At 41.0% G+C, this 15,519-nt stretch overlaps 1 protein-coding gene across 2 annotated transcripts in view; it reads left to right on the forward strand.

Moving 5' to 3' along the window:
• Positions 1–15,519, forward strand: part of LOC116947968 (solute carrier family 15 member 2) — a 46,522-nt gene that overhangs the window by 24,354 nt on the left and 6,649 nt on the right. The window contains exons 2-15 of one of the 2 annotated variants that reach the window (XM_032964317.2): positions 1,696–1,789; positions 1,894–1,937; positions 2,485–2,572; positions 2,838–2,979; positions 7,810–7,902; positions 8,224–8,323; positions 8,660–8,750; positions 9,435–9,512; positions 9,757–9,839; positions 12,350–12,436; positions 12,565–12,654; positions 13,037–13,081; positions 13,596–13,628; positions 13,801–13,889. In XM_032964317.2, coding sequence (XP_032820208.2) covers positions 1,696–1,789; positions 1,894–1,937; positions 2,485–2,572; positions 2,838–2,979; positions 7,810–7,902; positions 8,224–8,323; positions 8,660–8,750; positions 9,435–9,512; positions 9,757–9,839; positions 12,350–12,436; positions 12,565–12,654; positions 13,037–13,081; positions 13,596–13,628; positions 13,801–13,889 — 1,157 coding nt within the window. The remainder of the gene's footprint in view (positions 1–1,695; positions 1,790–1,893; positions 1,938–2,484; positions 2,573–2,837; positions 2,980–7,809; positions 7,903–8,223; positions 8,324–8,659; positions 8,751–9,434; positions 9,513–9,756; positions 9,840–12,349; positions 12,437–12,564; positions 12,655–13,036; positions 13,082–13,595; positions 13,629–13,800; positions 13,890–15,519) is intronic. The other variant, XM_032964318.2, reaches the window with a different exon arrangement.

A 15,519-nucleotide genomic window follows, 5' to 3' on the forward strand; every position in this document is an offset into this window, starting at 1 on the left:
GGAGACACCTTTGCGGATTGTAGGGTCAGAATATCTGGTCATCCTGAGGGCTTGGTGTACGTGCTCCAACTCACTGGCAAGGTGGTGCTGGTCGGAGATGCAACGGGCCCTATAGTGTAGTGTTTTGATGAGGGAATTCTTCTGGGCTGGATGGTGGTGGGAGTCAGGCTTTAAATAGGCATCTGTGTGGGTGGCTTTCCTGTAGACAGTGTCCCAACAAGCCATCAGGCCTCTTCTTGATCAAAACATCCAGGAATGGTAGCTTGCCATCCTTTTCCACTTCATTGGTGAATTTGATAAATGGGTGTATGGAATTGTTCTGGTTGAAAAATTGGTTCATTGCTGGCAGGCCATGTGGCCAGATGACGAACATGTCATCTACGTATCTCTTCCACAAGGAAGAACGTAGGGTGGATGTCTGGATGGCATCTGTCTCAAATTTCTCCATGAAAACATTCACTACCACTGGCGATAAGGGAGATCCCATTGGGGTACCCTCATTTTGTTTGTAGAATGTACCATTCCATGTGAAGTAAGTGTTGGTAAGGCAGTGCCTTACCAAAGTTGGTACATCTGGATTCAGTCCCTGTTGGACCAAGTATTCAATGACTGCAATGGAGTCAGGTACAGGAACCTTGGTGAACAGGGAGACTACATCGAATCTGACAAGTAAATCATCTGGAGACAGTGAGATGTCCTTGATTAGAGAAACCAAGTGAGCTGAGTTAAGTACAGCTGAGGTGGTCTTGCCCGTGAAAGGAAGCAGGGTCTCAGGCAGAAATCGGGCCAGTTTGTAGGTGGGTGAGTTAATGGTGGAGACGATATAACGTAACGGGGTACCTTCTTAATGGATCTTTGGAAGGTCATACAATCTGGGTGGTCTAGCAGCCAAAGGTTTTAGTGAGCGCTGCTTGGTCGAATCGATTAGAGAAGTTGAATTAGTGATGATATTGTTGGTTTTTGTAGCTAGACGGTTGGTGGGATCTCTGTTGATTTTTGTATAGCTGCCATCATTAAGGTCCTGAATTTTGTTGTTGTAAGTGGTTTTATCCATGATGACAGTGGCATTCCCATTGTCGGCTGAGAAGTGATGGTGTGACTGCATTCAGCTTGGCCTCAGTGTGCATTTTATTTCAGTAAACGCTATGTATTATCTTACCATTTCGATCACGCCCGAGCAGAATATCCAGTAATGGGAGAGTTCTGTCAGCTTAAACTTTCATGGTAAACTGGATGTATGGGTGTTGCGAGTTGAGATTATTTAGCAATCCGTTAAGGGTATATTTGCCGTGTGGCCAGACCACCAATGTGTCTTCCACATATCTAAACCAAGCAGAGAGTTTTAGTGTGCCTGAGGCTATTGCTTTTGCTTATTTAGACCAACACTGTTGCGAATACCATTTTGATTTGGTCGTTTAATTTTAAAGAATCCTCACACTTTCAAACATACCAAAGTTTTATTGTCAAAGTGTTAATATTTTTCAAAACCCTCTCGTGACTGGCGAGCAATTTCATTCAGTACAAAGGTCCTGTAGGTTGTACTCGTGTGTAGAATTAAGGTGGGTCAAAGTTTTTTTGGAGACCTGTTGGTAAACTTAAAAAAATATTAACTTTGTTCAAAGGTCACGACGACATACCCAGCCTCAAGAGAACTTAATTGATTTATAACATGATAATAAACGTTTGTAAGCGCAGGATTTAAAGAGACTGCAGCGGTTTGTAAACTGCAGAACTTCGGAGACTGCCTCAGCAAATATGGCAAAACTGGAAAAAGAGAACATGGACACAGGTAAACAAATGTAGTGCTAAATATTTCATTTCATGTTGCAATACATTGATGTGTATCATTTACATGTAAAAAATATAAATGTATGTTTTGTTTCTAAACATTAGCGATGGAAGATGGAAAGAGTTCTGCCCCCAGGAAGAGGGTCAAGGTAAGTGGTTCTTTGTGTGTGGTTTGCTCAAGTGCATGGATAATGCTACGCTAAACCTGTCCATCCGTTCAATATAATCGATGGGTGAAACTATTTTAAGATGTGCATGCTACATAATTGTGGATGTATGATAAAATGTAAGTGTCGTGTACTAAATACTGAATATGTAGCGTACTGCACTGCACACGGTACTCTTGATATATGTTATACTATTTATGATAGAGTATTATTATTTAGCCCTTTGGCAACCAAATAATGGATGTCAGTCATGAGGAGGGTCATTTGACCATATTTCCCCACGCTGGTCATTGCAGGTTGGTGAAAAGGTATGGGGGCAAAAACCAGGTTCAGATATCACTCACCACTGATGTTAGCCGTAGCTGGGAAGTAAACTAAGGTGGCCAGGTGCAGGGAGCACAGTGAGTTGACCAATGTGCCACGGCATCTTATATTGTATACTATATATACAAAGCATATAAATATACTGTAGAAATGACGCTACATTTTGCATGATAAAAACATTCAACGCGGTGTTCTCATTTCTTAGACATTCTGCGGCTCCAACTACCCCATCAGCATTGCCTTCATTGTCGTTAATGAGTTCTGCGAGCGTTTCTCCTACTATGGCATGAAAGGTATTGCAAGCAAATTCTGAAAGGAATGTATTGCGTTCCACAGTACAGTAATTCAATTTATTTTTGCTAATTGTTGTTCATGTTAAAATTGCTTTTTATAACCTTCGTGAAATCTTCTCATGTTTTTCTCAAAAATAAACATTTGATTAGGTGATCAGACTTTGAATTGTATTAACACAAAAAAACAGCGGTTAGGCTGCCATGCACCGATTTTGAAGTGTGTGTTCAGCGCATATGCAATGTAACATTTTATTTTGTATTCTAGCTGTGCTGGTGCTGTACTTCCGTTATTTCCTGCACTGGAATAACAACACAGCCACATCTGTCTACCATGCCTTCAGCGGACTCTGCTACTTCACACCCGTACTCGGGGCCATCATTGCTGACTCCTGGTTGGGGAAATTTAAGTAAGGGGACACATTTCGATTTAAAGCTTTCATGACTGCAAGGATTCATCTTCTTTGGTTCTTTCGGTAAAGTCACGTAGAATGAGAATAAAATAATAAAATAAAATAAGACAATAAAATTCTCACGACGTTTCAGCCACAACACAAGTAGCCTTCATCAGGTGAAAGAACAGCACTGTCGTCCCGACAGAACAGCACTGTCGTCCCAACAGTTCTGTTCTTTCACCTGATGATTGCTACATGTGTTGTGGCCGAAACGTCGTGATAATTTTATTGTCATCCCAACAGTTCTGTTCTTTCACCTGATGAAGGCTACTTGTGTTGTGGCCGAAATGTCGTGAGAATTTTATTGTCTTATTTTATTTTATTATTTTATTCTCATTCTATGTGACTTTACCGAAAGAACCAAAGAAGGGGACACATGTCAGATTTCAAATCCCTTTGTATATATGACGTTATAGTATGCAACGGCGTAAGGAGGCCTTCATCCAGTCGTGGACTGATCAAAGCTGATAACGATGTTCTATTATAGTATATAATCATCTTCATCTAAAATATATCTACCGCTGAAGGCCTCCTCAAGTATGTACGCTACGTAATATATCTGGCTTTCCACTGTGGCATAGTGCCTGACTCATAATCAGATGGTTGTGTGTTGACATTTTATTTGGGTATCAACTCAGCCTAGGATTTAATGATGATAATAATAATGCTGTGGCAATTAACACGGCCCCCTGCTATTCAATATTTACATTTCCTCCACTGGTTCAGCACTGCCGATGGAGACGAGGATCACTCAATAGTCATTTGATGTCTGTTTGACACACGTTATAAATCATAAGGTCAATACTGCAGTCCGATGGAATCGTGTAACCTGTCGCCTACTAGCATACAATCTACCCATAGTTCCATTTATTTGGTATAGCCCTGTGAGCCATTCAGCTCTTGAATCGGGTGCAACCACAACAAACAAAAACATGAAGAAAAAAACATCTTAAAATGACTATGTGACTGTGCAAACAGAAAATCCAGGAAAAAAACATCAAAATATTCCTGAAATAGCACCGTACACCAACGCTGTGTGCAAAAATCCCAGTGGGATGCAAGTAGATAGATAGATAGATCCTTTATTGTCATTATCACCAGTACAACGAAATTTAAAGTGCTCACCAGTCAGTACATCATTAATACATTTAAATAAATAAAACAAGAAATAAAAATAAAGTAAAAGATAATCAATAAATTTTATATATAAAAACTACCCAAGTATACCCACATACCCACATAAAAGTACATTTTATCATTGCACATCCTTATTTTACAGTCAATTGTATATAGTATTACTTAGTAATTAATTAGCAGTATTGAGTGTGGTAATTGCTGTAGGATAAAAGCTGTGTTTGAATCTGTTTGTCCTTGTTTTGACTGATCTGAATCGTCTGCCTCATGGCAACAGCTCAAACAGAGAGTGTCCAGGGTGAGAAGAGTCCTTTATAATGTTCTTCGCTTTTTTGATGCAACGGGAATTGTGTAGTTCTTCCAATGTGGGGAGAGAGCACCCGGCGATTTTTTGGGCCGTGTTGATGACCCTCTGCAGCGCTTTCCTCTGAGCCACTGTGCAGCTGGTGTACCATACACAGATGCAGTATGTAAGAATGCTCTCAATGGAAGCTTGGTAGAAGGACACCAGCAGTTTCTGTGTGATGTTATTCTTCCTGAGTATTCTCAGGAAGTAAAGTCTCTGCTGGGCCTTTTTCAGTAGCTCAGAGGTGTTGGCGCTCCAGGTCAGGCCCTCCCCAATGTGGACTCCCAGGAAGCAGAAGTCTGCCACCCTCTCCACACAGTCCCCGTTAATGGTTAGTGGTGGAGTGTCCGTTTTCTTTCTCCTGTAGTCTATTATGAGCTCCTTGGTCTTTGCGGTGTTAAGGGACAGGTTGTTGCTCCGGCACCATGCTGTCAGCCGCTCCACCTCGTCCCTGTAGGCAAACTCATCCCCCCCAGAGATGAGCCCCACCACTGTGGTGTCATCCGCAAACTTCACAATGGTGTTACTATGGTGGACGGAGGCACAGTCATGTGTGTAGAGGGAGTAGAGCAGGGGGCTCAGTACACAGCCCTGGGGGGAGCCAGTACTGAGGCTCAGGACTGTGGATGTATGACGGCCCACTCTGACCCTCTGTCTGCGGCCCGAGAGGAAGCTATGTATCCACAGTTTGTGTGGGAGGATGGTGTTGAACGCAGAACTGTAATCCACAAAGAGCATCCGCACATAGCTCCCCTGCTGCTCCAGGTGTGACAGTGCAGCATGTAGTGCTGTGACCACGGCGTCCTCCGTGGATCGGTTCGCTCCGTAGGCAAACTGGTGGGGGTCAAGGCTTCGGGGCAATGTTACAATGATGTGACTCCGGACTAGTTTTTCAAAGCACTTCATCACCACTGGCGTCAGTGCTACTGGTCGATAGTCGTTGAGGCTGGAAATGTGGGGTTTTTTCGGCAGGGAGACTATGGTGGAGGATTTTAGGCAGGGTGGTACCGTGGACTGTTCCAGAGACAGGTTGAAAATCCTTGTGAAGACTCCAGCCAACTCGTCAGCACAGTCCCTCAGCACACGTCCCGGGACGCCGTCAGGTCCCGCAGCCTTCCTCGGGTTGACGGCCCGCAGCGTGTGCCTCACCTCATGCTCCTCTACTGTGAGGTTCAAGCTGCTGTGGACCGTGGGGTTTGGTGATGCTGTCCCTGGTGGTGTCACCTCAAAGCGGGTAAAGAAGAGGTGCAACTCCTCTGCCAGAGCGGTGTCACCATCAGCAGCTCCGAGGTTGGCCCTGTAGTTGGTGAGGTGCTGAACTCCCTGCCACACCTGCCTGCTGTCGTTACTGTCCAGGCGTTCCTCAATCCTCCTCCTGTAGTCTGCTTTGGCCTCACGGATGCCTCTCTTCAGGTTAGCTCGAGCTGTGCTGTAGAGAGCTTTGTCTCGGGATTTGAAGGGGATGTTCCTCTCCTTCAGCAGCTGCTGGACCTCCCGGGTCATCCAGGGCTTCTGGTTGGAGTAGACCCGAATGCGTTTGTCCGCAGTGACAGTGTCTATGCAGTTATTAATGTAGCACAATACACTATCTGTGAACACCTCCAGGTCCTGATGTTCGAAGACCCCCCAGTTGGTCCTATCAAAGCAGTCCTGCAGCTGCTGGGTGGCACCCTCAGGCCAGGTGGCGACAGTTGTTGTGATGGTAGGAGCCGTTTTCTTGATGGGGGCGTATGCAGGGATCAAAAGCAGGGACAAATGGTCAGACTGGCCCAGGTGTGGTAGTGGTCTAGCCCTGTAGCCTAGTTTGATGTTGGTGTAGACCTTGTCCAGAGTCTTAGTTCCCATAGTAGCACACTTAACATGCTGGTGGAATTTAGGGAGTGCTGCCTTTAAGTCTGCATGGTTGAAATCCCCTGCTATAATCTGCACAGCGTCAGGATACTTGCTCTGCTGAATGCTAATGCTGCCATGTAAAAGTCCAATAGTTGAGTTAGCATTAGCATCCGGTGGGATGTAAACAGCAGTTATCATGACCACAGTAAACTCTCTTGGCAGGTAAATGGGCCTGCATTTAACAGTCACATACTCCAGATCTGGTGAGCAGTGGCTGTCTACAGTCACTGTGTTAGTACACCAGCTGTTATTCACCGGAGTCTACTGTTCTGTCATGGTGCTGTGCTATGTGGCCTGCTAGCTCAATAGCAGAGTCCGGGATGTATGAATGAAGCCAGGTTTCTGTGAAGAGCAGAATGCAGCTGTTCTTCACTACATTGTTCGCTGTAGTCTGTAGCCTCAGTTCATCCATTTTGTTCGCGAGGGATCTTGCATTCGTGAGAAATAGGCTGGGTAGCGGTGGTTTGAGTGGCTGCCTCCATAGCCTGGCTAGCGCACCGGCCCTGCAGCCTCGCTTCTGCCTTCTATCTCTACGCCGCCTTCGCCTCCTCTCCACCGGGATAATAATCCACGGAGAGCCTTGGCGACTCGCCAACTCCACCGGAATCTTGTGAAGACGGAGAAACTCGCTTGTAACACTCCGTTCGTAACATAGTCCGATCTTAAGGAGATCGTGCCGGCTAAAGGTGTTACTCGCCCGACAAAATGTACACAAAACAAGACACAATGCGTACATAAACAACCATACAAGGCACCGACCGGGTAGACACTGAGCTGCTGCAACTGTGTGCGCCGCCATCTCTCACACTGTGTCAAACAACAACAACAACCACAAGACAACTAAGATTAAAGCCATCAGTCTAACTCCGTACTACAATAAACAAAAACATGGCCAAACAAAAAAAAGTTTTGATGTATTCACTTGCCATGTTTTCGTATCATTTGGGTCTTTTGGTAAATGGTAAATTCACGTAGATAGGTTCAAATTAATTTAAAAAATGTATTTGAACCTATCTACGTGACTTTACCGAAAGACCCAAAGAATATGAATTCCGGCAGTCACGAAAGCTTTAAGTCAAGATATGTTTTAGTACTCTACGCTGTACAATATACCGCCGCTTTTAATTTGTTTTTTTTATCCGTTAAATCTAGAACGGATTTGTATGTAATACTGTACTATATTGCCTTGTTAAAACTTTTCACAAATCTAAATTATTTTAAATATGCAAAATGCTATCACATGCTACAGGATCGTCATCAGCCATGATCAATCCACTGCTGTCATATAACAACGAATGTGGCTGTCCATTTAAAGGTATTTGACTTTACGAGTATGTGGGGATTACATTAGACTTTAATCCACTCTGGTCAATGTTTTGAGCTCGTTGACTCACTTGGTGATTCTGTTTCAGAACCATCATCTATCTGTCCATAATCTACGTGCTGGGCCATGTCGTGAAGTCCATTGGTGCTCTACCTGATGTCGGAGGGCACACTGTTCATGTGTGAGTAATTCGTGCTTATTTCTGTATCAATTATTGTATGTTGAACTTATTTCGCACCCTACGGAGTCAACCGTCCTAATCAGAGGTGCGGGAAAGGACAACAAACTAAGCACAAAAGCAGTTCTAAAGAAATTTGTTTTCAATATAGATCTAAAAGTACATAGAGATTTGCTTTAATTATAGCCACCAGTGGCTTCCTAATATCAGAAGGAAAAGCATTCCAGATGGCCACAGAAGCTCATCTGAAAAATATTAGAATGTAATCTTAATAGTGATGTGAACATAAACAATATATATAACAATGTGGATGCTGTTTTATAGGGTCTTGGCAATGGTCGGGCTAGGACTCATTGCTCTGGGCACCGGAGGCATCAAACCCTGCGTGGCAGCTTTTGGTGGAGATCAGTTCCACCCAGGCATGGTGAGATTTGCCTTAATTATAGCCACCTATGTAGACATGTGTATATGTATTATGTAATATAATTATGAATATATCACATTAACAATCAAATGTGACATTTGTTTTGCTCATTTATCTCGTGCCATCAAATCGTGAAAGTATTTGTCGTCCCCCTCCCCTCTTCTCTAAGGATTTTCACAGTTATTAAATGGTATGTATGCATAATTATGTGTAATTATAGGAGAGATGGTATTTGTCTTTACAAACTAGAAATAACCACAATAAACATTGCCTCCTTAGCTTTTGTTCTGTTTATTGACTGTGAATGTGTGTGTGTGCCGTGTGTGTTGTTTACAGGATCATGAGAGAGGAAAGTTTTTCTCCATTTTTTATTTGTCCATCAATGCTGGCAGCCTCATTTCAACCTTTGTCACTCCTATACTGCGAGGTAACTAGGAAACAGTTTGCAATACAATACCTTGTTTTTAAGTTCGCTGGTAACATTGTGTATACAACATAATTTGATTTTATATGTTATCTACCCAAGAGTAATATTTTAAGAACGATGTCTAAAAAAATGCATGACTGATCAATATGTTCAACGCAAGACAGTAGAGTGGTATTCGTTTTACTGTACATTATTTTACTTCACATTTCATTTTTTAATTGATTAAAACAACTATTTAAAATAATACTTGAAAAAGTATATATATATTTTTAAAATATTTATACAAATATAAAGAGACATTGATATTTCTATTGCTGGTTCTTAAACCAAATACAGCTATGAATAACACATGTATATCGAGAAAGGTGACACTATAAAAGGAAGTGGTATTTATTTTGCCTACTAACAGAACAAATGTAAATACAGAGAAGCGTATAGCGAACAAACTCATGTTGTGTGAATATAACGTCAAAATGTTCTTAAAATCATAGTACTGAATTAGGGTTTAAAATGTACATATTGCTATCACATTTATCATGGGGTGAGTACTACTGCTGTGCTATACTAATGTTGCTGTGGTAATAGTTCCAGTCGTTTGTATTTATAATTTTTTCCCTACGTCTATATTGTCCAATAGGTATTCCGATGTTTAAAAAGATGTAATTCACATTTGTGTTTGAACAGACGATGTTCAGTGTTTTGGAGCAGACTGCTATGCTCTGGCATTTGGCGTACCCGCCATTCTCATGGTGCTTGCTCTAGGTAAACCTACACATTTTCAAGGACTGCCATTTTATTACAAACAATTATAATAGCCAATGTTTTTATATGTATTTAAAAGTTAATATTATGCTATTATGTAAAATGTATTCTCAATAATGCATTACTGTATTGGTAAGATTATATTATACACAAAAACAACTGTGTGTGAAGAAGTCCTCTTCAATACATTTGCACTCTTTAAGTATATATAAATGGCAAATGCTGCGCTACACTTTCATTTCAGTTGTCTTTATTGGGGGGAGCAGCACATACACAAAGAATCCACCAGAGGGGAATGTATTGGTCAACGTGAGCAACTGCATTGGGGTGAGTCACCATGCAATGTTATAATCACATTAAAAACCTGAATGCAAAATACTGTTTCGTAGTGTCAAATATGACTTATTACAAACGCAAAGAATATGCTTCTCGTAAAATACTGATTAAGAAATTCACCTTATTAAACAGCAGGGATCAAACTCGCTCCTTGCCACATTTCTGACATTATACGTAAAATGTATCCACTTCATGTGATTTATAACATATGATTCACAGCTTTGTCCATCCACTGCTGGATAAAAGCTTCCCCATGCAGTGTATGTCATTTGGATTGTTTTAGCATATGTCACCATGCTGGTCAGTGTGAGTTGGACATGGGGGGGCGCACGTACGAACTCGTTAAGATATCACTCGCCGACAATATTTGCCGTTGTTGGGAGTTGAACACGGATGACTGCGTCAATGCTTCACAAAGTATATTTGTTTAAAAATGATGCTCCAAAGTTAAATGTGCACACCTCTTGAATAGGTGCATTATTCCATTTTATTTTTAACTCACTTTTCCAGTTTTTTATGAATTGGTGTTTGAAACAACATCACATCTCATCCATCCCCTTTATAGAGGATGCTGCATCCACAAATTTGTAATGGGGTCCTCCTTTTTCCGATTATCTTTTACCAACTATTGCTGTTTCTATGTACAGTGAGGGAAAACAGTATTTGATCCCCTGCTGATTTTGTACGTTTGCCCACTGACAAAGAAATTATCAGTCTATAATTTTAATGGTAGGTTTATTTGAACAGTGAGAGAGAATAACAACAACAAAATTCAGAAAAACGCATGTCAAAAATGTTATACATTGATTTGCATTTTAATGAGAGAAATAAGTATTTGACCCCATCTCAATCAGAAAGATTTCTGGCTCCCAGATCTCTTTTATACCTGTATAAAAGGCACCTGTACACAGAAGCAATCAATCAATCAGATTCCAAACTCTCCACCATGGCCAAGACCAAAGAGCTCTCCAAGGATGTCAGGGACAAGATTGTCCTACACAAGGCTGGAATGGGCTACAAGACCATTGCCAAGCAGCTTGGTGAGAAGGTGACAACAGTTGGTGCGAATATTCGCAAATGGAAGAAACACAAAAAAACCTGTCAATCTCCCTCGGCCTGAGGTTCCATGCAAGATCTCACCTCGTGGAGTTGCAAAGATCATGAGAACGGTGAGGAATCAGCCCAGAACTACACGGGAGGATCTTGTCAATGATCTCAAGGCAGCTGGGACCATAGTCACCAAGAAAATAATTGGTAACACACTATGCCCTGAAGGACTGAAATCCTGCAGCGCCCGCAAGGTCCCCCTGCTCAAGAAAGCACATATACATGCCCGTCTGAAGTTTGCCAATGAACATCTGAATGATTCAGAGGACAACTAGGTGAAAGTGTTGTGGTCAGATAAGACCAAAATTGAGCTCTTTGGCATCTACTCAACTCGCCGTGTTTGGAGGAGGAGGAATGCTGCCTATGACCCCAAGAACACCATCCTCACCGTCAAACATGGAGGTGGAAACATTATGCTTTGGGGGTGTTTTTCTGCTAAGGGGACAGGACAACTTCACCGCATCAAAGGGACGATGGACGGGGCCATGTACCGTCAAATCTTGGGTGAGAACCTCCTTCCCTCAGCCAGGGCATTGAAAATGGGTCGTGGATGGGTATTCCAGCATGACAATGACCCAAAACACACGGCCAAGGCAACAAAGGAGTGGCTCAAGAAGAAGCACATTAAGATCCTGAAGTAGCCTAGCCAGTCTCCAGACCGTAATCCCATAGAAAATCTGTGGAGGGAGCTGAAGGTTCGAGTTGCCAAACGTCAGCCTCGAAACCTTAATGACTTGGAGAAGATCTGCAAAGAGGAGTGGGACAAAATCCCTCCTGAGATGTGTGCAAACCTGGTGGCCAACTACAAGAAACGTCTGACCTCTGTGATTGCCAACAAGGGTTTTGCCAACAAGTACTAAGTCATGTTTTGCAGAGGGGTCAAATACTTATTTCCCTCATTAGAATGCAAATCAATTAATAACATTTTTGACATGCGTTTTTATGGATGTTTTTGTTGTTATTCTGTCTCTCACTGTTCAAATAAACCTACCATTAAAATTATAGACTGACCATTTCTTTATCAGGGGGCGAACGTACAAAATCAGCAGGGGATCAAATACTTTTTTCCCTCACTGTAATCCCTCTCAATTTCTAGTGTCTCTTCCACTCCATCAGTCCACCTGTGTTACCTTGTTCATTCCACCTTCAAGTTCTTTCGAATTCAACATTTTAGACATATATATAGATGTATACAACAATAAACATTAAATACGCTTTCATTTAAGCAAAGGTCAAATACTACTTTAAGCTACAGTACTTATACAAAGCCAACCATAATGTTTTTCATATATTTGAAATTTCTCTTTTACAAAAAAGTGGAAATTGAATGGTAAAATATTTACAAAAACTTTCTTCACATAAAAGGCTCTTAATATTCATTGTTTCCGGTACAGTTTGCAATCAAGAATCGCTGGAATCACCGGGGCAAGCAGTTTCCCAAGCGAGACCACTGGTTGGACTGGGCAAAAGGAAACTACAATGTAAATAACTCAGCCCTGAATGGTTTGCATTGTTGAAACAAATGATTCTGGAGAAATGTATTTGGATCAAGTGCCATTTCCTCCTTGTGATTAAATAAAATAAAATGCATGTAACTTTTTGCGTGCAGGACGATCTTATCATGGAAGTCAAGATGGTACTGAGGGTCCTTTTCCTATACATCCCGCTGCCAATGTTCTGGGCCCTTTTTGATCAGCAGGTGAGGGTGACTCAAAGATCAAGTACCGTACATATAATTGTTTGCTCAATTAACATTCTGTAAATACAACAAATCTAGTGCCACAAAATGTCAGGAAAAAGAAACATTCATAAGGCTGTGTAGTAACTGCCATTAAAATAAATGGAATTGAGCTGCTTCATCCCTGATGCTTCAAGATGGTGAAACACAGACATTCTTGGACAAAGAACGGCCTCTGCCAAAATCGTTACCTATTGTATTTATTCCCTCTTTAGGGCAGTCTTATTTACAAATGTGTTATGTTATTGTTAAATGTGTTCAATTTCGAGAATGTTAATTTCACCACTGTGGTTACTTATCAGTGAAACAACTGAAAACCCTGTGATTTATAATTTCAACTCAGGGTTCAAGATGGACTCTGCAAGCAACAACCATGACTGGAGACTTTGTAAGAATTTAAAAAAAACACTACATTTACTCCATACTGATGATACAATATGACTTAGCACGAACATGTTGTGTACATGTAGTAGGGAAATCCTAAACTCAGGCATAGATACGAAATTTTGCATGACCTGAATTTTGGGTTGAACCAAAAACCTGAAGGGATGCTACTCATATGCCGTCACTTTCACGCTATTCCACCAAAGTGTTATCACGTGGTATCGGATAACATCATTTATTAGCACAAATACATTTTACATTTGGACATTTACACGTTCATCAACCGGTATTTTTACATTCCCAAAATAAACTTAAATAAAGGATAGTTGCAGTATATGCATTTTACGTGAATGTCACGAAAGAAAACAATCCAAATTGTGTTTTATGGCGTGAAACCATTTCACACACAAAGGATATTATACCTATGCATTAGTTGGCACTTGATATGTTTACATATATGCCCATATGAAATAGTTTAGTCCTGAATATTCATTCAATGTACTTTATTTTACTTTCAGGGTGCCTTTGTTCTGAAGCCTGATCAAATGCAGGTTTGTTTTTCAACTTTCTTAAATAAATAACGTATTTGTTATTTAGGCATGTTGATTTTATGTTACCTTTACATTTTTAACTACATTTTAAGCATACTTTAATACTGCAGTAAAAATACGAGAACCTACTAAGAAGTGTTAATTTTGCAATGTTCATTGCCTTCTTCCTCAGACAATAAATCCCATCCTAATTCTTGTGCTCATTCCCATCTTTGACGTTGCGATTTATCCACTCATCAGGAAGTGTGGCATCAACTTTAGGTGGGTGAAATACAGTGCAGCACAAACAACTGAGAACCTTGGTTATCCATTATATGATAACTTGCCAAAGTGAAGTTTGAAGTGCCCCATCGACCTGATTTATAGTGCTTTTAATGTATGCACTATAGTATGTCATAAAGTAACCATGTTGTTACTCACACCACTATTCATTAAAAAAAGTTTTTGGGTTAGATCGTGTAAATATAAATGTGTCATTAAACCCACCACCACCCAACACAGCCAATTAGTAAGGTTTGTCACGTAAACAAAACATCCCAATTCATAACTAGTTTAGCACATCAGTGTGTTGGAGCGTAAAATGGACAAAATGTACAATTCGAGTACGACGTTTTGCCAGTAATTACAGCCAGCATCATCAGGTGAACAGCCAAAGTTGTGGAGAAATTTTCCTGCTTCGGTCTTAAATAGAGGGATTATTGTTATGCCTTTGCACCTGATTGGCTCACAATGGATATACTAATTACCTAACCTTACTAAATGGCTCTGTCAGGTAGTGGCCGGTTTAACGACACGTTTATATTTACGCGATCTAACCCAAAAACCTCTTATGGATCGCGTCGTTAAACCCGCGAAAGCCTACGTGTTAAACAGGCTCACAGCACTGTTGACAGAAGGCCTTCCAACAGGAGCTCTAAAGAACCACTCTAGAGGGCATTTGGCATACTTTCATGCATGTGCCAATCAGATAACTGCGGTATAACAAATTATACTGCTGTGTGTACAGAGGTGGGAGATTTTTAAAAAACCTCGCTATTTCAACCACTGAGGGAGAACTAAACGACAACCTTTGAATTGCAATTCCATTGTGTTAAGCATTACACCAAGGCATCATCCCAACCATTAATTAACAAGGCATTAATGTTAGGGATCATGTCGCAAAACATATAGCAGGTTGTAATTTGTGCACATTTTCAATAGCTGATACTCAAAACATTTTTTCGACATAGAAGTGTAATGTATAATGACTTATTGTTAGTAGCTCAGCTTATTGAAGAGTATATTGAGTTTATTGATTATATTGATGTAGTTTATATTTTATGGTAGTCATTATATAGTGTAGTGTATACCCAGTTACTTAATGTTAACAGCTCAGCTTATTGGAGAGTATATTGAGTACATTGATTATATTGATGTAGTTATATTTCGTTTTTTTCACATCGGTTTATTGTATGGTAGTAGGGTATGTGTAGTTCTTTAGAAACTCCCTTTTTTGTTTTCCACATAATGCACTAGCTTGATACGCGGTGGTTTGGGCTGTTGCAGTTCTTTATTATACAAATTTCTCTCCCTTTATTACTGCTAATCCTACATAATACACTAGCATAATATGACTTTGAGACCCCCTCCCCCCCCACCGCCTACACATTCCACAAGGAGTGACTAATCCCATATCTGCATTTGTCATCAATATGCTAAATTCCTCTGTTGATATGTAAACTCCTTTGTCAAGGCGCTCTCCTCCTCCCACCCAGCTTAAAATACGCTGCCAAGCTTAGCAGTGTTCATTAGGACGCTGTCTGTCCGACAGCTCTGTTTTTTCACCTGAGGATGGCTTCTTGCGTTGTGGCTGAAACGTCGTGAGAATTTGATAGTTTTATTTTTATTATTT

Source organism: Petromyzon marinus, chromosome 2 (assembly GCF_048934315.1).
Source record: "Petromyzon marinus isolate PM22_M1 ecotype Great Lakes invasive population chromosome 2, UKy_Petmar_22M1.pri1.0, whole genome shotgun sequence".
NCBI classification, from domain to species: Eukaryota; Metazoa; Chordata; class Hyperoartia; order Petromyzontiformes; family Petromyzontidae; genus Petromyzon; species Petromyzon marinus.